Below are 24,138 nucleotides of genomic sequence, written 5' to 3'. Positions count from 1 at the left end.
TACGTAAACGGCGTATCTGTACTGCGGCGGCCGGGCGTACGTTCGTGAATCGGCGTATCTACTGATTTACATATTCTACGCCAACCGCAATGGAAGCGCCACCTAGCGGCCAGCCTCAATATTGCAACCTAAGATAGGACGGCGCAAGCCGTCGTATCTTAGATATGTTTAAGCGTATCTCTGTTTGAGAATACACTTAAACTTAGGTCGGCGCAGATTCTGAGTTAGGTCGGCGTATCTACTGATACTCTACTGATAAGCCGGCCTAACTCTTTCTGAATCTACCTATTACGCCGCCCGTATCTGAGCCTAATTTAAGCGTATCTGGTTACCAGAATACACTTAAATTAGCGCGGGCGCACATTCAGACTTAGGCTGACTGATACGCCAGCCTAAGTCTCTCTGAATCTGGCTATTTGAGTGCATAAGTGAGACAACATATTGTGCTGGTTAATTTTCTATTTATTTGATTTTAATACAAATTCATTAGCACTAAATAATAAATTGATTGGTTTGATCAGACACAATAGAACTCATTGGATTTCGGGGGGGGTTACAAAAGAGGATGAATAAATTCTTCTCTGTCCTCTATGGCCATTTCTCAGATCCCGGATAGGGACACGTGGGACGGGCGGCTCCTCTGTTGCGGGATTCTTCATTTCAGTGTGATGGACTTGGTCTCGAGTTCTACCACAGATACGAATGTGATATCCGTTATGGGAAAGCGGATTGGAAATGAGAGAGGATTTCCAGAAGGTAATTGTATGATGATCTTGTCGTTCTCAAACGTGAAGGAAACCTGTAAAGAAAAGAGGCGGCACGGCGTCAGCTTGCTGGACTATAAAAAGTCAATGAGTGTTGGCTGAAGAGACAAAGGGCCAGATTCACGTAGGAGCGCGCATCTTTGTGCGGGCGTAACGTATCCTATTTACGCTACGCCTCCGCAACTTTGACAGGCATATGCAGTATTCACAAAGCAAAAGTTGCGGCGGCGTAGCGTAAATAGGCCGGCGTAAGCCCGCCTAATTCAAATGTGGAAGATGTGGGCGTGTGATATGTAAATTTATTGTGACCCCACGTAAATGACGCTTTTTACGAACGGCGCATGCGCCGTCCGTGAAAGTATCCCAGTGCGCATGCTCCAAATTTACCCGCAAAAAGCCAATGCTTTCGACGTGAACGTAAATGACGCCCAGCCCTATTCGCGAACGACTTACGCAAACGACGTAAAACGTGAAAAATTTGATGCTGTTCCGACCTCCATACCAAACATTGGTACGCCTCATAGAGCAGGGGTAACTTTACGCCGGGAAAAAGCCTAACGTAAACGGCGTATCTGTACTGCGTCGGCCGGGCGTACGTTCGTGAATAGGTGTATCTAGCTGATTTACATATTTCTAGGCGTAAATCAGCGTACACGCCCCTAGCGGCCAGCATAAATATGCAGTTAAGATACGACGGCGTAGGAGACTTACGCTGGTCGTATCTTAGAGAAATGTTGGCGTATCTTACTCTTTGAATCAGGCGCCAAGATACGACGCCTTCTGTGCCGGAATGTTTTAGTGACGGTCTCTGTATTTCGTCACCTAGAACAATGACTGGTTTAATAGCTTGTGGCCAGTTTGTGATCCCTCTATGCCGGCCATTCTCACCCGGGGGTTCCTACTGAGGTTTCTAGGGATCCGTTGAGCTGTGGCTGATTAACCTCCCATTGGATGGTTCCTGCTCATTCTGGGGCCCAACACCACTTGGTGGGGTCGGCTTCATGATCACCAATGATATTTTTCGCTGACTGTAAAGCCTCGTACACCCAATAGGTTAACCAGAGGACAACGGTCTGAAGGACCGTTGTCATAGGTTAACCGATGAAGCTGACTGATGGTCCGTCACGCCCACACACCAAAGGTCAAATAACCGATCGTGTCAGAACGCGGTGACGTAAAACACGACGACGTGCTAAAAAAAACGAAGTTCAATGCTTCCAAGCATGCGTCGACTTGATTCTGAGCATGCGTGGATTTTTAACCGATGGTCGTGCCTACTAACGATCGGTTTTGACCTATCAGTTAGGAATCCATCGGTTAATTTTAAAGCAAGTTGGCTTTTTTTTTTAACCGATGGTTAAATAACCTATGGGGCCCACACACGATCGGTTTTGACCGATGAAAACGGTCCATCAGACCCTTGTCCTCTGGTTAACCTATCGTGTGTACGAGGCCTAAGAGTGGAATTTTGACCACCACTGTGAGTGGGACATTCTTACTACTGGCCACCAATGTAAGGGGCATTTTATTCCACCAACTACCAATAAATTGGTACCAGAACACTTTTCAAGGGTTCCTCTGGGGGCACAAAGGTTAAGAAATGTAGCTGGCATGTCATACGGCATTGATAACGTCCTATTGATAACGAAACGCGTCTGGAAGGACGCGCAGTGACGTCACCACGCTAAGGAGGAAGGGCTCCTAGTATCTACCGGCTGACACAATTTGTTCTTATGTCATACGGCAGCCTTTCCATTATCCTACTCCTACCACCCACATACCACATGCTCACCATGCACTGAGGCTCTGGCATTGGGCAGTGAATCCTAGGGGGCAGGGCTTATTGTAAAAGGGGGCTGAGCTTAACATTTGATGTGTGTATACCAATAGGAATGTTATGACTCTCTCAGTTGTTATTTTCAATAATACTGTGACAGGGGCCCCAATACACGCCTGTCCTGATAAGGGTCCCATCTGCCACTGTCCCAGCCACGGCCCCAATTCATATGTGTCTTTGAGAGGGGTCCCATCTACTATGACTGACTTGGGGTAAATGAAGATACAATTATTCTGGGTCAGCTATTCTACCCCCATATAGAATTAAGCCTTCTCACTTTTAGCATCTGAGGAATTCTGCTCCCAGAGAGAAATGTAGATAAACTAAGCACCCATCAGCAGTAATATCCATTCCCTGTACCCCCCCCCCAATCACACACTGGTTTCCCCTGTATTCCTCCCCATCACGCACATTGGTAGCTCCTTTGTACTTCTCCCCCCTGGCAGCTGGCACACACATTGGACCCTTTCCAATATACTACCCCCAGCACCCACATTGGTCTCCCCATAACAGAGGTGTAGCATGATGGTGATAAACTTCAATTCCTGAACAGCCCCCCCCCCCTCTCCACTACTCCCCAGATTGAGCCTTATGCCGCGTACACGCGATTGGACACGTTGGCTCAAACTTGTCTTACATACACACAGTCATGTTGGAAATTCCGATCGCCAAGAATGTGGTGACAACACTGAAAAATGAAGTTCAATGATTCCAAGCACGCGTCAAATTGATTCCGAGCATGCGTAGGATTTTTGTGCATCGGAATTGCATACAGACGATCAGAATTTACGACGTGATCAGCCTTGTCCAATCACGGCTGATCACGATGTAAACAGGAAGAGCCTTTGATCGGCTCTTCCTCACTCGAGTCTGACAGACGCGAGTAGAGGAGAGCCGATCGGCGGCTTTCCTGACAGGGGGGGTATACGCTGATTGTTTATCAGCGTAGCCCCCCCCCCCCCGGATGCCCACACTGGACCACCAGGGAAGCTACCAGGACCACCAGGGAAGGGGGCAACATGTGGATGGCCAGGCATGTACCCCATGGCCATCCACATGTTAAAAAATCTTCGCAATAGATGCCAATCAGTGCCCACAAATGGGCACTGACTGGCAACATGGGCACAACATAAAAAAAAGTGATGCCCAGCAATGCCACAATCAGTATCAGTGCCACCCCTCAGTGTCCATGAGTGCCCATCTGTGCCACCTATCAGTCCCACCCATAAATGCCCATCAGTGCCGCCTATGAGTGCCCATCAGTGCCTCATACCAGCACCGCCTATCAGTGCTCATCAGTGCCACCTCATCAGTACCACCTCATTGGTGCCACCTCATCAGTGCCCATCAGTGCCACCTTATCAGTGCCCATCAGTGCAGCCATATCTATGCCCGTAATTAAAGAAGAAAACGTACTTATTTACAAAAAAATTAACAGAAAAAAATAAAAACTATTTTTTTTTCAAAATTTTCAGTCTTTTTTTAGTTGTTCCGCAAAAAAATAAAAATCGCAGAGGTGATCAAATACCACCAAAAGAACGCTCTATTTGTAGGAACAAAATGATACAAATTTCATTTGGGTAGCATGACCGCGCAATTGTCATTCAAATTGCGACAGCGCTGAAAATTGGCCTGGGCAGGAAGGTGCGTGAGTGCCCCCCGGTATTGCAGTGGATAAACAAGTGTGATTGTACTGTACTTCTGTCTCGGTCCGATTCATGGTTCCTGACACCATTCTGCCGTCGTGAAATGACGGCGTGCAGTCGGCAAGTGGTTAACCACTTGCTTACTGGGCACATATACCCCCATCCTGCCCAGGTGAAATTTCAGCTTCCGGCACTGCGTCGCTTTAACTAACAATTGCGCGGTCGTGCGACGTGGCTCCCAAACAAAATTGATGTCCTTTTTTCCCCACAAATAGAGCTTTCTTTTGGTGGTATTTGATCGCCTCTGCGGTTTTTATTTTTTGCGCTATAAACAAAAAAAAGCGACAATTTTAAAAAAAATACAATATTTTTTACTTGTTGCTATAATAAATATCCCAATTTAAAAAAAAAAAAAAACACATTTTTTTTCCTCAGTTTAGGCCGATACGTATTCTTCTACATATTTTTGGTAAAAAAATAAAAAAAATCGCAATAAGCGACTGGTTTGCGCAAACGTTATAGCGCCTACAAAATAGGGGACAGAATTATTTTTTATTATTTATTTTTTTTACTAGAAATGGCGGCGATCTGCGATTTTTATTGGGACTGCGACGTTATGGCGGACACTTTTGACACATTTTTGGCGCCATTCACATTTATACTGCGATCAGTGCTATAAATATGCACTAATTACAGTATAAATGTGACTGGCGTTGAAGGGGTTAACACTAGGGGGTGAGGAAGGGGTTAAATGTATTCCCTGCATTGTGTTCTAACTGTAGGTGGAGGGGGGGTGACTGGGGGGGTGACCGATCTTAGTCCCTATGTACAAGGGACACAGATCGGTCTCCTCTCCCCTGACAGCACCGCTGTCTCTGTGTAAAACGGCCAATGAGAGATGATCTCATATGTTTACATATGAGATCATCTCTCATTGGCCGCACAGATCGCATGGCAAACGGCCACTCTGATTGGCCGTTCGCGGCGATCTGTAATTGGCCAAGGGACACGGCCAACACAGAGTTTCCCCGCTGCGCGCTCTGGAGCGTGCGCGGGGAACGCGCAAAGGGGCGGACGTCAATTGACGTCCACTTGGATTTTGGGTTCCGCGCTGTAGCCGGCATTAGACTATAGCGCGGGTCCCAAGCGGTTAAACAAGCTGGAGTTAGAAGCCGATTGTCTCCCATGCAGAGCTGTACCGGATTTTGCACTCTCCAGTTTTCGTAAATTAACCCCCCCCCCCCCCCCAATGGGTCCAATATGAAAAGTGATGTCACATTGGCCCATCCAACATTTGTCCCGCCCCCTCCCAGTGTAGACGTACCTTGGTGTCTGATCCCTCCTGGAAAGGGAAGAAGCCCTCCCTCTGCTCGCTTCCACGGACACCGTCCTTCATTGAGTTCAAGACTATCTTGCGCTGGTCTGCAAGATAATCAAATCGAACGTCGAAGTGTATCACTTTATTATTAGAATCTTTTCCCATGTTTATGAAAAACCTAGAAAGACAGAAACAGCAATTATTCTTCTCAGCCGACCTTGTTGGATATAATAGTGGAGTCACTCACCATGGGGTCCTCCCACGGGTATCAGAGGGACTTTTGCCACTATTAATGATAATTCACGAAACAAAATTATATTTACATTTTCTAAAATCTCAATAAACAGAAATAATAATAAAAAAAAAAAAAGTATATATATATGTAGCGCTCACCACCGAAGGAGCCGCTGGTTATAGATTGGGATGGCAGTTCTACCTCATGGCTCTTTCCGTACGTCTAGGGGTGAAGGATGTACGCAGCAGCAGTAAAGGAATGTCCACAAATGAATGTCTTATTATGTGCACTTTATTACCCAGCCGGGTAAAAACGGTTAACAGGTGATGAATGGGATAGAGGTGAAAAAAGAAGAACCGCAGATTCAGGCTTAGTACTTGAACAGTCCTGTTCCTATGCATAGCAGCAGGGCTGACCCTATGATGGGACCGGGTGGTACCATGGGTACCAGGCAGCACTTTTAGGGGGGCAGCATATTTTTTGTGCTATAAATATATATATATTTTTTAACTTTTTGCTATAATAAATATCCCCAAAATTTAGAAAAATAAACTATTTTCTTCAGTTTAGGCCAATATGTATTCTTCTACATATTTTTGGTACCAAAAAAAAAAAAAACACAATTAGCGTACATTGATTAGTTTGCGCAAAAGACATTGTGGACGCCGGCAATTCACAGGTCCCTTTATACTCCTGGATACATGTATAGAGCCATGGCAGGTCCTTTTATACGCCTATATGCATGAATAGAGCCATGGCAGGTCCTTTTATACGCCTATATGCATGTATAGAGCCATGACAGGTCCTCTTTATATTCCTTTACATGTATAGAGCCATGACAGGTCCTCTTTATACTCCTTTATACATGTATAGAGCCATGACAGGTCCTCTTTATACTCCTTTATACATGTATAGAGCCATGACGTGTTTAGTTATCATGATATAAAATAATGAATGTGGGGGCCTTTTGGTTGGCGTAATTTTTTTTCTGGGGGGGGCAGCATTTCATTCTTGGTCCCAGGCAGCACAATGTCTTGGGCCGGCACTGCATAGCAGCTTTTCTTACACCACTCCTGCCCGAGTGGGTTTAGCGTGTCCGGATAGGCCTCTCTCACTGACCTAGCAGCCGGAACACCCTCGAATCTCCTCAGAACGAAGTCTCTGCCACAGGCCCTTTTAGATAAATGTCAGAACTGAACCTTTTTCCTTAACGTCGCCACAGATACCGACTGAAAGGAGTCAATCCTTCAGTGTCCGGTCACCTTGATCCCCGATGGTTCGTCAGAATCCTGTTGGACCGCCAGCCTCTCATTGGCGCTCCTTAGATGGACTCCCCATCGAACAGCTAAACTTGCATGGGATCTTTGAAGTGGGAACCCAGTCGACCAGGGCCGTCTTTAATATGGTTTGGGCCCTGGGCAAACATTTTTTTTGGGCCCCCCTCCAGCTTTTTTTGGGCCTGGCTGGTTCACATGTATGTTTTGGCGGTCTTCATTTGTGCAGGTACAGCAGCCCATTGATTTGAATGGGCTGCCATGCCTTTATTTCCTGCAGAAAAAAGGTGCATTCAGCATTTTAAAAATACAGTTGCCTTGAAATCCATTCTGCTTTTGCCCCATGCTACTTACCTGCAGTTCTTGCACACACAAACGCACTGTGTTTTTAAAAGCGTGACCTAAACGTCTAAAAATGCAGCAAGTTTGACAGTGCGGGAACTGCAGATAAGTCACAGCAGACAGCAGAATGGACAGACAGTGCTGTATTTCAGTGCTTGATGGGCATAGGCGTGCCGTGTGCGCAGCCTATTACATGAGGCATGCGCTTTTCTTTGCAGGAAACACAGGCATGGCGGCAAATTCAAATGAATGGGCTGCTGTGCCTGCGCAAATGTGGGCTGCCAAAACACATACATGTGAACCAGCCAGGCCCAAAATAAGCCCATCAAGCAGTTAAATACAGACAGTAATGCCATGTGCTCTGAGGCTTTACTCAGCCTGGACTGCAGGTCTGGTCTGTGATTTAAAGAGTTCCTCTATTTTACACATGGCATGGGGTCCCATGGTGCTAAAGCAGAATGGACAGACGGTGCTGTGACCCCATGCCATGCCATGTGTAAAATAGAGGAACTTTTTAAAACACTGACCAGACCTGCAGTGAATCATCAAATATTATAAAGACTTTGGGCACACTCTACAGAAAACTTCTATTTACAATACAGATTAGCAAACAGTGACATACCTTGAGGAGCAGGACATGAAGAAGTCAGCCTCGGGAAGAGCAAACTGGGGATGTTATAAAATCACATTCTAATTCACTTTTATATACAAGCAGCACCCAGTGGCAGGAATGGAGAAGTGCACGTCTAAAGGGAAGCCAGGGGTGCTGTACATTTTAAAACACTGGGAAGGGAAGCAGTACTGTCACTGGCTGCGTGCCGCTGATGATTTTCAGCCTGATTTGTGGGCAGCACAGGGGCTAAGGCTAGGTTCACATCACGATTTTTACATCCGATAATCGGACCGTTAAATCGAATGGAATCGTATATGACAAAATCGTATGTAATCGTATGTCAAAATGTATTTTTTAAATCGGATTCATAAATCGCACAGCTAAATTTTCCATCCGATTTTCACTAAAAAATCGGATCCTGATTTTAAATAATGTCTGGCAATGGCCATAAAGTATTATGTAGAGAAGTGCTTTCTGGGAAAAAGAAGATTCTTGAAGTTTCTAGCTCGTTCCAGTGTCTAGTGCGCATGCGTAATAAAAAATCGGGTACGATTTATCGGATAAAAACGCACAGTCATCCGATTTATTACGATTTAGATTGACCACAATATAAAACAAATCGGACACGATTTTAATACGATTTCAAATCAGGACCAAAAATCGTGGTCAAACACGATTTTTGATGCGATTTTAAATCGTATCAAATCTGATGCGGATCAAATCTGATTCACTTGGGGACCTACATTAATGAATGGAAGTGAATGGATACGTTTTGCCATACAGATTTGTACGATTTCAAACCTAAGAATCGTGAGAACAAGTAGGATGATAAAATCGTGGTGTGAATGCACCCTTAACGGGCGGCAGGGCCGCCATCAGGAATTATAGGGCCACTTACACAGCTTCAGGCATGGGCCCCCTGGAGCAGAGAACCGGGATGGGGGGTGCCGCCGCCTGAAATTGAGAAGCAGGGGGGGGCTGCCGCGAATTTAGAAGCGGGGGCCCTTTATAAAAAAAAGAAATAAAGAAAGAAATAAAGAAAAATATATATAAAAAAAGGGGTGTAGCCATCCAGGGCCCTGGGGACCTCTGGGTCCTTTAATAATAATAATAATAATAATAACATTTATAATATATATATATATATATATATATATATATATATATATATATATATATATATAAAAGAAATATATAAAACAACTACGGGCCCCTGGGGACCCCCAAACCTCTAAAAAAAAAATATATATATTAAAAAAAAAAATGTTTTATTTAAAAATAAATAAAAAAGGGGGGTTGCCATCTGGGGCCCTGGGGGCCTCCGGGCCCTTGGGGACCCCTAAAAAAAATTGTCCCTTTAATAAAAAATAAAAATATATTAAAAAAAATATTTTTTTTTATTTAAAAAAAAATAAAAAATAAATATTTTTTTAAATTTAAAAATAAATAAAAAAAAGGGGGGTTGCCATCTGGGGCCCTAGGGGCCTCCGGGCCCCTCCGGACCCCTAAAAAAAAAATAAAAAAAATAAAAAATTTTTTTTTTTTTTTTTTTCAAAGGGGTTTGCTTTGGGCCCCCAACAGTGACAGGGCCCAGGGCACCTTCCCCATTTGCCCTGCGGTAAAGACGGCCCTGCAGTCGACCACTGGGTCTTCATCCTGCTCAATTGCTCCGGACCATCTTAGGCCCGAAACCAGGAACACTGCATAGTACGCACACCCCGGCCAGGTAGGCCATAACGCCGGAGCGCTGTGAGGAGGCCTCCCTAAAGGTGGGTGCCACACCGGAAGAAGACCCCACAAAATGGCGTCTGCCTCAAAAGTACCCTCTCCCAGCATGCCCAGCGAGGCCAAACCCTCCTGATTGGCTGCTGGGAAAAAGCACCCAAACCCTGACTCCACTGCTGCCACATGCAGCACCGGGTGGGAAGAACACCCCAGTGCAACAGAATAAGCCCACAGCACAGCAAAGCCGAGACAGAGACCCTAAACAATTGGTTACAATTGGAATCAGAGTCACTTACACTCTGATTACCCCTAAATTTCAATAGCACCGGTTACCCTAGAAGTAACCAGGTGCTACATATAGATTATACCAGCTAATATTTTTAGAGCCCTAAAACTATAATAGTTTGCTAGAAAAACATTTCTAAACAAATGGGGTCCTGGTAATCCACGTCCCCCTACCACAAAATACCGAAAGTGATCCTGTAGCCTGCCCTGGACATGGACAAACAGCTACTTACATATTCTTAACAAGCTGTAATTGAGCTTTTAGACCAGGGGTGCCCAACCTTTTGAAGAGCGAGGGCCACTTAAGAAACTTGGCAACCAGTCGCGGGGCCACAAGGAGCGGAGCAAGAGGATGACAGGCCCATGTCCACACTGCATATGTAGAGCAAACACGGACACAGCCCACTTTACTCTATGGACCATCCAATCTGCCCAGACGGAAGGGGACAGATACTTCTGCCGCTCGATAGAGGTGAATGGAGGGTCCGATTGGGTTGAACTGATGGGCCTCGTACACACGATAGGTTAACCAGAGGACAACGGTCTGAAGGACCGTTGTCTTAGGTTAACGGATGAATCTGACTGATGTCGTCCGTCGTGCATACACACCATCAGTTAAAAAAACGATCGTGTCAGAACGCAGTGACGTAAAACACGACGACGTGCTGAAAAAAAAAAAAGAGGTTCAATGCTTCCAAGTATGCGTCGACTTGATTCTGAGCACGCGCGGGTTAAATTTTAAAGCAAGTTCCTATTTTTTTAACCGAAGGTTAAATAACCTATGGGGCCTACACACGATCGGTTTTGAACAATTAAAACAGTCCTTTAGACCGTTGTCCTCTGGCTATCCTATTGTGTGTACGAGGCCATAGTGTGAAAGGGCCTAAGACCGCTTTCACACTGATGTTCTGGTGTTTACCCACACCCTGGGTTCAGCGCAGTGCACCTGTGGCTTTCCTGCAGGTTAGCTGCACTTTGACATAGACTTATAATATATCCTGCAGGTGTAGTGCACTTTCTGAGAGTGCACCAAACCTGCAGCTAATAACAGAAGTCTATGGCACAGTGCAGGTAACCCGCAGATACGTCCATATATACATTGTGATTTTAGGACCATACTTACCTTTAATAACAGGCTTCCATTCTAGTATAACTGGCTTTTGCTATCCCTGGCAGAGTGCATTTGGTATCACTCCACCTGTGACAGTAGGTGGCGCTATACAGGAAGCAGCAGCTTATGCGGCTCTGTCCCCTCTGCAGCCACTTGCTTCCTCTATCGGCAGCTTCATTCACAACACTGATGCTCTGGGGTAGAGGGTCAACAACCCACGATCTGGGCTTGCTGACCCGCCATCCCAAAACAGGAGGTCGCGAGCCACGTGTGGCCCCCGGGCCACTGGTTGGGCACCCTTGTTTTAGACCATCCCTCAGCTAGGGTGACCACGTGTCCCAGATTGCCCGGGACAGTCCCGCATTTTGCAGGTCTGTCCCGGGGCACCTTTATTCCAGGACAATACAGTGTCCCGGAATGAAACTGACACATAAGGCTGCCACATCACTGCTTTACTCACTGACAGTACTTGTCCTGGCCGGCCGGGAATGGCTGGAGGAGCACAATCCCGCCCCCTGCTTGTGATTGGAGAAATAATAAATCCTGACTCTTGCGTCCAATCACTGTGTTGTGATTCGTTACACCACAAGCTGATTTTTGGGAAGGGAGGGTGTCCCTGAATGGTAGTTTGGAAATGTGGTCACCCTATCCCTCACTGACATTTGTAGTTGTAGTCACTGTGGAACAATTCATCCTGAAAGTTCTCAAGAGAAACAATGAAGCCATTCAAGTCTGGTCTCAGCTCCTTGCTCTCCCATCCTACTACTAAGAGAGGGAGAAGAGTGATCTGAGCTGCTGAGTCACCATTTTTTGAGAGAGCAATAACCTTAGCAACTTCTGGGAAAGGCAGCAGGGTAAGTTGGGCTGCTGCTGGGAGAGGGAGCAGGGTGAGCTAAGCAATTGCTGGGAGAGGAGGCAGGGTGAGCTAAGAAATTGCTGGGAAAGTGATCAGGATGATCTAAGCAATTGCTGGGAGAGGAGGGAGCAGGGTGAGCTTAGCAATTGCTGTGAGAGGGAGCAGGGTGATCTAAGCACTTGCTGTGAGAGGGAGCAGGGCGAGCTAAGCAATTACTGGGAGAGTGAGCAGGGAGAGCTAAGCAATTGTTGGGAGAGGGAGCAGGGTGAGCCAAGCAATTGCTGTGAGAGGGAGCAGGGTGAGCTAAGAAATTGCTGGGAGAGGGAGCAGGGTGAGCTAAGCAATTACTGGGAGAGTGAGCAGGGTGAGCTAAGCAATTGCTGGGTAAGGGAGCAGGGTGAGCTAAGCAATTGTTGGGAGAGGGAGCAGGGTGAGCTAAGTGTGAAGGATGCTTCAGTTTAAATTCTCCCTGCTTGGTTAATGCTGTGTTAGAAGGTGATTTCAGGTGTGACTCACTCCTCTAACAGACTATTGATATGTTAATGACCCTTGCTCAGCCAGCTCCCTATTTCAAAGGGTTAATTGATCTATTGTGTGTGTGAAGAAGCCCTGTGGTTACTGTTTACTGTGATTAGAAGGGGCTCATGTTAATTATTCTGATTGCTTCATTGTGGTAATTATCCCTTCTATCCACGGGGCCAAGCTGTCTAGATAATGTATTCGGTTTGAACTAGTAATTAACGTCACTGATGTCATTATCTAAAGAAATGTCGTCAGGGTCGGCTCCGTCGTGTCTGCCTAATCATCTGTATGGGAGCCCCCACTGTGTGAGGGGGCGGAGATTTGTCATTGTAACAGTTTGTAAATTACATATAAGCTCTGTGTTATACCATTAAAATCTGTCTTGTTCCAGCAGTAAGCGTGACCCATGTGTGGCTTATTGGGTGATTCCAGGAATATCCCTCCTCGTGGAATATTGGGGTGATTTTCTTTATGGGGAGAAGGGAAGACTTTGACGGGGATATCATTCTAATACCGTCACAATTGGTTGGCAGCGGGATTTTCCCTTCTACTCTCCTTTACACCCGGATTCCAAGAAGACACTGGAAGAACTACTGGAAGTCGTGGAAGGATTGCTAGCAACAAAACCAAGCGGGGCATCATAGCAGAATTAATGGAGCTAGACCAGGAGAACTTGGTTGCAGCAACGCCAGCAGTACAAGAGATGGAGACACCAGTGATTTAGGAAGAGGAATCGCCAGCCAACAAGCTAATGAGAGAGAAGCTAGCATGGTTCGGTCCGAACTCAACGGCGGATGTGGTGCTGAAAGTGATGGACCTGTTAGCGGAGGAGGCTAAACAAATAAGAGACGCAGAACTACAGGAGGCTAAACAAATAAGAGACGCGGAGCTACAGGAGGCTAAACAAATAAGAGACGCAGAACTACAGAAGGATAAACAAATAAGAGACGCAGAACTACAGTTAAAACTGTCAGCAGTCCAACAAGCAGCCGCACATTCTCCAAACAGTGAGTACAGCACAGCAGACACAAGGAAGATTCCGTTTAGCGCTTTTAAAGCTTTTGATGAAAAAGACTGTGAGATTGATAACTACCTGGCAGATTTTGAGCGACAATGTAACCTGCACCGAATAGCTAGAGGAGAGTGGGTTGCAATATTGTCAGGCAAACTGTCAGGCAAAGCTTCTGATGCTTTCCGGACCGTGCCAGATCAGGATATCCATAGCTACGCCCGGGTTAAAGAAGTGCTCCTGGCTCGTTATGCAGTAACCCCAGAGTCCCACCGACAGAAGTTCCGGGACTCACGCAAAACCACGAAAGACTCTTACGCGGAATGGGCATGCCAGTTATCCCTGTCGGCTTATAACTGGGTTAACAGCAGCCAGGCCACCACTGCAGAGGACATTTTGCAACTAATGCTCCTGGAGCAATTTTACAATCACATCCAGACAGATGTCAAAGATTGGGTGAGAGATTGCAGGCCCATGACTCTACCAGAGGCCGCGGAGTTAGCGGATGAATATGCGGATACTCGCAAGACAAACCAGGTCACACCACGGGTACAACCTCCACGACCAACGGCGCCCTCACACCCACCAGCCGATAGATACCAACCTCCTAACAGACCGGTGACATCTAGCCCTCGCTATCCACGCCAGGAGGACAGCGAACAACGCTGCTTCCGGTGCAAACAGCTGAGTCACTTCAAGCAAAATTGCCCCATGAATGACAACACCAGGTCAAATTGGTCTCAACCTGGGTACCGCCCACCAGCAGCAGCCCATTGTGTAGACTCGGCTTGGGATCCCCAGGAGCTGGGTCCGGAAGAACCATTGGGCACCCTTTACGAAGCCCTCATGGTACAATCTGTTATTACGGACAACAGGGAACACCATTGTCAGCTGGTCATGGGCGACAGCCATGAGCCGGAGGGGCCCTGGAGGGAGCTGGACAGAAAGAGGCACCGCCGGCCACCCTCCAAGAAGAAGAGGTCCTGGAAGCCGTATAACAAGCTGACCTGGGAGGAAAAGAAGCGACTGGAGGAGAGGGAGTCGCAGTGGGCGTCCCAGATGCGGGCCGAGATGTTCGCCAAGGGCCCACCGGTGGCCCCTTACACCACCACCCAGTTCCTGATTATGAAGGACCACGTGGAAAGCCTGCAGGACATGAGCAAGCAGGAGCTGATCCGTGAGTACATGGAGCTGGAGGAGTGCCTAAGCAGCATGGAGGAGGAGAACAACCACCTGAGGTCACAGCAGGCTGACCCCCCCAGGCTACATGAACTGGAGAGGGAGCTGGAGAAGCTCAAAGAGGAGAACCAGCGGCTGCGGAGGGAGCAGGGGGTGGCTGACCCCCCCCCCGAACTCTGAGCACCAGTGCTACAGCATTTCAACAAATATAACTTTTTCTTTTTATGAATCTCCTGTGATTGTCACTTCAGAGCCATAACCTGCCCCCTCCCATAGCGGGACACCTAGATGGCGGCGCACAGACCCATTCGCCGTCTTCACACTGACTTCTGGTGATTCTGCAGATCGCACAAAGACTTGGGGACTGACCGGCGTGTGATCTGATGACCCGGTGGCATACCTGAGTCTGAAGCAGTTGCCAAGGGAGGTCAGTCACGCCAAACAGAGTTAACCTTGGACTAAAAGCTCTGAACCCGTCAATCCTACTGGACCAGGGAAGGTCCAACCGGGTTGCCGGAGCAGGGAGAAAAAGGGGGGCCATTGTGAAGGATACTTCAGTTTAAATTCTCCCTGCTTGGTTAATGCTGTGTTAGAAGGTGATTTCAGGTGTGACTCACTCCTCTAACAGACTATTGAAATGTTAATGACCCTTCCTCAGCCAGCTCCCTATTTCAAAGGGTTAATTGATCTATTGTGTGTGTGTGAAGAAGCCCTGTGGTTACTGTTTACTGTGATTAGAAGGGGCTCATGTTAATTATTCTGATTGCTTCATTGTGGTAATTATCCCTTCTATCCACGGGGCCAAGCTGTCTAGATAATGTATTCGGTTTGAACTAGTAATTAATGTCACTGATGTCATTATCTAAAGAAATGTCGTCAGGGTCGGCTCCGTCGTGTCTGCCTAATCATCTGTATGGGAGCCCCCACTGTGTGAGGGGGCGGAGATTTGTCATTGTAACAGTTTGTAAATTACATATAAGCTCTGTGTTATACCATTAAAATCTGTCTTGTTCCAGCAGTAAGCGCTGACCCATGTGTGGCTTATTGGGTGATTCCAGGAATATCCCTCCTCGTGGAATATTGGGGTGATTTTCTTTATGGGGAGAAGGGAAGACTTTGACGGGGATATCATTCTAATACCGTCACACTAAGCAATTGCTGGGAGAGGGAGCAGGGTGAGCTAAGCAATTGCTGGGAGAGGGAGCAGGGCGAGCTAAGCAATTGCTGGAAGAGGGAGCAAGGTGAGCCAAGCAATTGCTGTGAGAGGGAGCAGGGTGAGCCAAGCAATTGTTGGGAGAGTGAGCAGGGAGAGCTAAGCAATTGTTGGGAGAGGGAGCAGGGTGAGCCAAGCAATTGCTGTGAGAGGGAGCAGGGTGAGCTAAGCAATTGCTGTGAGAGGGAGCAGGGTGAGCTAAGCAATTGCTGGGTAAGGGAGCAGGGTGAGCTAAGCAATTGCTGGGAGAGGGAGCAGGGTGAGCTAAGCAATTGCTGGGTAAGGGAGCAGGGTGAGCTAAGCAATTGCTGGAAGAGGGAGCAAGGTGAGCCAAGCAATTGCTGTGAGAGGGAGCAGGGTGAGCCAAGCAATTGCTGGGAGAGTGAGCAGGGAGAGCTAAGCAATTGTTGGGAGAGGGAGCAGGGTGAGCTAAGCAATTGCTGTGAGAGGGAGCAGGGTGAGCTAAGCAATTGCTGGGTAAGGGAGCAGGGTGAGCTAAGCAATTGCTGGGAGAGGGAGCAGGGTGAGCTAAGGAATTGCTGGGTAAGGGAGCAGGGTGAGCTAAGCAATTGCTGGGAGAGGGAGCAGGGTGAGCTAAGCAATTGATGGGAGAGGGAGCAGGGTGAGCTAAGCAATTGCTGGGAGAGGGAGCAGGGTGAGCTTAGCAATTGCTGGGAGAGGGAGCAGGGTGAACTGAGTCACTGCTGGGAGAAGATGCAGGGGGAGCTGAGCTGCTGACTCATTGCTGGTAAAGGGAGCAGGGTGAGCTGAGCAACTGTTGAGAGAAGGAGCAGGGGGAGATGAGCTGAGTCACTTCTGGGACAGGGAACAGGGGGAGATGATCTTCTGAGTCACTGCTAGCTGATGGAGAGAAGGGTGAGCCAAGTCAGAGGCAAAGTAAGGTGAGCTGAGCTGCTGCTGAGACTGCCGAGTCACTGCAGGGGGGGGGGGGGGGGAATGCTGGAAAAATAAGCTGAGCTGCTGAGTCACTGCTGGGGGATGGAGAAGGATTTGCTATTTTGTGCCCTTTCACTCCCAGTTGCCATTCCAGGGGTGTTTCGATCTCTAACTAGGTATGTGATAGTGATGAAGTGCTTTCTACTGTAAATATTGAGGATGAAATTCTCCACAGAGCCTGCATCTACACAGGTTAGTGGGGTCTAAGAGGAGAGAAAGAGATCATGCATGTCTAAGCTTATTCTCTAGATAAAGTGCTTTGAGGTCCCCGGGAAAAAAGTGCCTGAAAAAAATTGCTGAACCATAATATTTATAAAAAAAACTAATGTAATGTACTCCGGCCCTACCAGTAATGTGTGTAATCTGAGGTCCGGTATTATATCAGGGACCCCAAATTCCCAGCGGGGGGTCAGTAGGATGTACACAGAGTGCACTTTACTACTTTTGTAATAAGTAGCCGAGGAGAAAATCTTCACCTACCTTTTACAGCCATGTGGGATGAAGCCCTCCACCTCCACCTGGGAACCGAGTCTAATCTGTATGAGAGAAAGGAGAGAATTATTACACCCTGTATAGGGGGGGGGGGGGTGATTATTACACCCTGTATAATAGAGAGGGGGGGATTATTACACCCTGTATAATAAAGAGGGGGGGGGATTATTATACCCTGTATAATAGGGGGGGGGGGTATTACACCCTGTATAATAGGGGGGGGGAGAATTATTACACCCTGTATAATAGAGAGGGGGGGTGATTATTACACCCTGTATAATAGAGAGGGGGGGTGATTATTACACCCTGTATAATAGAGAGGGGGGGGGGTTATTACACCCTGTATAATAGAGAGGGGGGATTATTAGACCCTGTATAATAGGGGGGGGTATTACACCCTGTATAATAGGGGGGGAGGATTATTACACCCTGTATAATAGAGAGGGGGGGTGATTATTACACCCTGTATAATAGAGAGGGGGGGGGATTATTACACCCTGTATAATAGAGAGGGGGGATTATTACACCCTGTATAATCAGGGCCGGCCTTAGGTATTCAGGTGCCCTGTGCGAGCTAATCCTGTGGCGCCCCCCCAGACCGCTACACACTGACCGCTACAAAATACACACACTGACCGCTACACACTGACACTACAGCATTGGTGCATTTTACTATATCCATTGGTGGACTACAAGGTCCAGCATTTTACTATAGAAGGTATTGGTGGACTACAAGGCCCAGCATTTTAGAGAGAGGGGGGTGGGGTGAGTTGGTGGGGGTGAGGATGAGAGAGAGAGTGGGGATTAGAGAAAGAGTGGTGGGTGGGAGAGAGGAGGTGAGCGAGGGGCTAAGTGAGAGAGTGAGGAAGGGGGTAAGCTGACACAGAGGAGAGGGGGGTGACACAGAGGAGGGGGGGTGGACACAGAGGAGGGGGTGATACAGAGGAGGGGGGTGATACAGAGGAGGGGGGGTGACACAGAGGAGGGGGCGTGAGACAGAGCAGAGGGGGGTGATTCAGAGGAGGGGGGGTGACACAGAGGAAGGGGGGTGACACAGAGGAAGGGGGGGTTATACCGTTCCCATTACTAAAATCTTGTATATAGTCCCTTATCATCCCCTCCAAGAGCTTACATCCTATTGATGTTAGGCTAACTGGTCTGTAATTCCCAGGGATGTATCTTGTTAGAAGCTCACAGACACAGGAGGGGGGTGACACAGAGGAGGGAGGGGTGACACAGAGGGGAGGGGGGTGACACAGAGTAGAGGGGGGCTGACACAGAGGAGAGGGGGGCTGACACAGAGGAGAGGGGGGCAGCGCAGAGTACAGGATCATGTGCGCCGCCCGTCTAGATGTATTGGCCAAGGACAGAGATCCGGCTGCTACAAGCCACAGAACAGTGGAATGTGTACCCGGGCACATGTGTCAAAACAGGTGGCAAGTGGCAACCCTATGCATGCCGCCCCTGTTCCCATGGTGCCCTGTGCGGGCGCACAGCCCGCACACCCCAAAGGCCGGCCCTGTGTAGAGGGGGAGATGATTATTACACCCTGTATAATAGAGAGGGGGGGGATTATTACACCCTGTATAATAGAGGGGGAGATGATTATTACACCCTGTATAATAGAGAGAGGGGGGATTATTACATCCTGTATAATAGAGAGGGGGGATTATTACACCCTGTATAATAGAGGGGCATGAGTGTCCGCTCCATAGGGCAAAGGGGGGCAATTGACCCCCCCCTGGAAAATCGAGGTGTTGAAGAGTCTCGCGGCTGTGGGCTGTCTGAGCAGTCCCGGTCCGGATGTCAAACAGACACAGCGAGCAGAGTGAAGCCGCCTCCCCTCCAGTGTTTATGTGTACACAGGGGGAGGGAACCTGCTGTGCCCATGCCGTGCTGATGGCTGATCTGAGGTACTGAATGGGATGGGGGAGGGGAGGTCCATCTGTGCTGAAGGGGGGGGTTTGTGCTGAATGGGGGTCCATCTGTGCTGAAGGGGGGTCTGTGTTGAATGGGGGGGCTGTGCTGAAGGGGGTCCATGTGTGCTGAATGGAGGGGTTTGTGCAGAATGGGGGGTCTGTGCTGAAGGGTGGTCCATTTGTGCTGAAGGGGGGTCTGTACATTCTCTAGGCTATATTTATATGGGCATGGAGTGAAGCTGAATTATCTCAAGAGCAATTTCACACTGCCAGCTGGCCGCGTTATCGGTAAAGCGCCGCTTTACCATTGTTTTAGCTTCGCTATTTGGCCGCTAGCAGGGTGCTTTTAACCCCTGCTAGCGTTTGAACAAAGGGTTAAATGTGACTGTGTATCGCCACGGCGGAAGCGCCCCCCCCCCTGAAAAAATTTCAGCGGACGCCCCTGTAGAGGGGGAGATGATTATTACACCCTGTATAATAGAGGGGGGGGGGGATTATTACACCCTGTATAATAAAGAGGGAGGGATTTTTGCACTACCCACACCCAGCAACACTATACTATTCAATGATCACACCTAGCACCACTATACCAACCACTGCCAAAATCAGGAAACCCTATACCCTCTAATGCCCACACCCAACAGCATAACCACCACTACCCACACCCAGCAACACTATACTCACCACTACCCACACCCAGCAACACTATACTCACCACTACTCACACCCAGCAACACTATACTCACCACTGCCCACACCCAGCAACACTATACTCACCACTACCCACACCCAGCAACACTATACCCACCACTACTCACACCCAGCAACACTATACCCACCACTGCCCACACCCAGCAACACTATACCCACCACTACCCACACCCAGAAACACTATACCCACCACTACTCACACCCAGCAACACTATACCCACCACTGCCCACACCCAGCAACACTATACCCACCACTACCCACACCCAGCAACACTATACCCACCACTGCCCACACCCAGCAACACTATACCCACCACTACCCACACCCAGCAACACTATACCCACCACTACCCACACCCAGCAACACTATACTCACCACTACCCACACCCAGCAACACTATACCCACCACTGCCCACACCCAGCAACACTATACCCACCACTACCCACACCCAGCAACACTATACCAACCACTACCCACACCCAGCAACACTATACCCACCACTACCCACACCCAGAAACACTATACTCACCACTACCCACACCAAACAACACTATACCCACCACTACCCACACACCCAGCAACACTATACTCACCACTTCCCACACCCAGCAACACTATACCAACCACAACCCACACCCAGCAACACTATACCCACCACTGCCCACACCCAGCAACACTATACTCACCACTACCCACACCCAGCAACACTATACCTACCACCACCCACACACCCAGCAACACTATACTCACCACTACCCACACCCAGCAACACTATACCCACCACTGCTCACACCCTGCAACACTATACTCACCATAACCCACACCCAGCAACACTATACCCACCACTACCCACATCCCGCAACACTATACCCACCACTACCCACACCCAGCAACACTATACCCACCACTACCCACACCCAGCAACACTATACCCACCACTACCCACACCCAGCAACACTATACTCACCACTACCCACACCCAGCAACACTATACCCACCACTACCCACACCCAGCAACTCCATACTTACCACTACCCACACCCAGCAACACTATACCCACCACTGCTCACATCCAGCAACAATATACTCACCACTACCCACACCCCGCAACACTATACCAACCACTACCCACACCCAGCAACACTATACCCACCACTACCCACACCCAGCAACTCTATACTCACCACTACCCACACCCAGCAACACTATACCCACCACTACTCACATCCAGCAACAATATACTCACCACTACCCACACCCCGCAACACTATACCAACCACTACCCACACCCAGCAACACTATACCAACCACTACTCACATCCAGCAACACTATACTCACCACTACCCACACCCAGCAACACTATACTTACCACTACCCACACCCAGCAACACTATACTCACCACTACCCACACCCAGCAACACTATACTCACCACTACTCACACCCAGCAACACTATACCCACCACTGCCCACACCCAGCAACACTATACCCACCACTGCCCACACCCAGCAACACTATACCCACCAATACCCACACCCAGCAACACTATACCAACCACTACCCACACCCAGCAACACTATACTCACCACTACTCACATCCAGCAACACTATACCCACCACTATTCACACCCAGCAACACAATACCCACCACTCCTCACATCCAGCAACACTATACTTACCACTACCCACACCCAGCAACACTATACTGACCACTACTCACACCCAGCAACACTATACTCACCACTACCCACACCCAGCAACACTATACTCACCACTACTCACATCCAGCAACACTATACCCACCACTATTCACACCCAGCAACACAATACCCACCACTGCCCACACCCAGCAACACTATACCCACCACTACCCACACCCAGCAACACTATACTCACCACTGCTCACATCCAGCAACACTATACCCACCACTACCCACACCCAGCAACACTATACCCACCACTACCCACACCCAGCAACACTATACTCACCACTACTCACACCCAGCAACACTATACCCACCACTACCCACACCCAGCAACACTATACTCACCACTACCCACACCCAGCAACACTATACTTACCACTACCCACACCCAGCAACACTATACCCACCACTACTCACACCCAGCAACACTATACCCACCACTACTCACACCCAGCAACACTATACCCACCACTACCCACACCCAGCAACACTATACTCACCACTACTCACACCCAGCAACACTATACCCACCACTACTCAAATCTAGCAACACTGTAACTACCACTGCCTTCTCCCAGCAGCCCTATACCCACCACTGCCTAAACCCATTAATCTTATACCAGCCTATGCCCTCACCCAGCAACACTATACCAACCACCACCCACACCTAACAGCACTGTATGCATCATTGCCAACACCTATCAACCCTATACAACAACTGACAATACCCAGCAACACTATTCCAACCACTACCCACACCCAACGATCCTATACCCACCAATGTCCCCACCCGATAGCACTATACCACCCAATTCCCACATCCAGCAATGTTATGTTTACCACTGCCGCCACAGAGCAACACTATACCCATCATTACCAACAGCCAGCAACCCTATACTAACCTATGCCCACACCCTCCAACCCCCTACCCACCACTGCCCTCTCCCAGCAGCACTATACCCACCACTGCCCTCTTCCAGTAGCACTATACCCACCATTGCTTATAGCCCACAGAACCCAATTGTTTAGCTTTTGCAGCTTCTATCGGTGCTCATACTCACTTTAGTTGCCATCCTGCTTCCTTATCAGAGAGATTTGTGAAAAGGTGCACCTCTACCCCTCAATATATAGGAGGTCTGCTGAAGGTGGAACCAGTCATGACCCCGCCCAGTCATCCCAGGACTTGGAATTGTTCCAGCTCCTTACAGAAAACAAATAAAACGTGGATGAGGTGTGACTAAGCATGGGTCATCCATCGTCCCTCTACTGGTATGTCACCACCAGGGCCATATTAGTGCCACTGACACATGACAATAACATTTTTTATCGGTAATCGGTATCTGCGACTGCGAGTTCTTGAAAAAAAAGTCTTTAAAATGGGGTATCGATGCAACCCTAATTTAAACCTTTTTCTTATTTAGTCATAATATTAATATGTGTGAATGGTCTTGATCAGGTGATTAGTGATAAAGGGCCAGATTCAGAAAGATGCGCGCATCTTTTTGCTGGCGTAACGTATCTCCGATAGGTTACGCCGCTCTAACTTTGGGCGCAAGTTCTGTATTCAGAAAGAACTTGCACCCTTAGTTACGGCGGCGTAACGTATGTGTTTGCGGCGTAAGGCCACCTAATTCAAATGGGGATGTTGGGGGCATGTTTTATCTAAATTTGTCTTGACCCCGCGTTTTTTACGTTTTTTTTTAACGGCGCATGCGCCGTTCGTGAAACAATCCCAGTGCGCATGCTCGAAAATCCGCTGCAAAGCCTCATTGGTATCGACGTGAACGTAACTTACGCAAAGCCCTATTTTCCCTATTTTCAAAATTTGATGCAGGAACGACGGCCATACTTAACATTGTTACGCCGCACTTATGCCTCATATAGCAGGGGCAACTATACGCCAGGAAAAGCCTAACGTAAACTTTGTAACTTTACTGCGTCGGCCGCGCGTACGTTCGGGAATTCGCGTATCTAGCTAATTTGCATACTCGATGCGGAATTAGACGGAAGCGCCACCTAGCGGTCAAAAAAAACATGCAGTTTAGATCCGACGGCGTAAGAGACTTACGCCTGTCAGATCTAATGGATATCTATGCGTAACTGATTCTAAGGCCCCATACACACGAGAGAATTTATCCGCGGATACGGTCCAGCGGACCGTTTCCACGGATAAATCCTCTCAAAGATTTCCGCAGATTTCTATGCGATGGAGTGTACTCACCATCGCATTGAAATCCGCGCGGAAATCCTCTGGCGATGACGCGGCGACGGGCGCGACGCTGTCATATAAGGAATTCCACGCATGCGTCAAATCATTACGACGCGTGCGGGGAATCCCTTTGGACGGATGGATCCGGTGAGTCTGTACAGACGAGCGGATCCATCCGTTGGGATAGACTTCAGCAGATAGATTTGTTGTGC

The 24,138-nt window shown here is 48.3% G+C and overlaps 1 protein-coding gene across 1 annotated transcript; it reads right to left on the bottom strand.

Annotated features, from left to right (window-relative positions):
- Positions 1-444: 444 nt before the first annotated feature.
- LOC120944952 (galectin-1-like) lies at positions 445-22,829 on the bottom strand. Its single transcript, XM_040358728.1, has 4 exons — positions 22,779-22,829; positions 17,367-17,422; positions 5,572-5,743; positions 445-799 (listed from the first exon to the last, which is right to left on the bottom strand). The coding sequence occupies exons 1-4, from the start codon at positions 22,788-22,790 to the stop codon at positions 656-658; spliced, it is 384 nt and encodes a 127-aa protein (XP_040214662.1). The 5' UTR covers positions 22,791-22,829; the 3' UTR covers positions 445-655.
- Positions 22,830-24,138: the final 1,309 nt, after the last annotated feature.

The sequence above is a fragment of the Rana temporaria genome, chromosome 7 (genome assembly GCF_905171775.1).
Source record: "Rana temporaria chromosome 7, aRanTem1.1, whole genome shotgun sequence".
NCBI classification, from domain to species: domain Eukaryota; kingdom Metazoa; phylum Chordata; class Amphibia; order Anura; family Ranidae; genus Rana; species Rana temporaria.
This window is presented reverse-complemented; position numbering and strand designations above follow the sequence as displayed.

Coding starts and splice junctions, on each gene's coding strand:
- LOC120944952 (XM_040358728.1), bottom strand. Junction 5,744..17,366: donor ATCCCACATGGCTGTAAAAG/GTAGGTGAAGAT, acceptor CTGTCTTTCTAG/GTTTTTCATAAACATGGGAA. Junction 800..5,571: donor AGGAGGGATCAGACACCAAG/GTACGTCTACAC, acceptor TTTTCTTTACAG/GTTTCCTTCACGTTTGAGAA.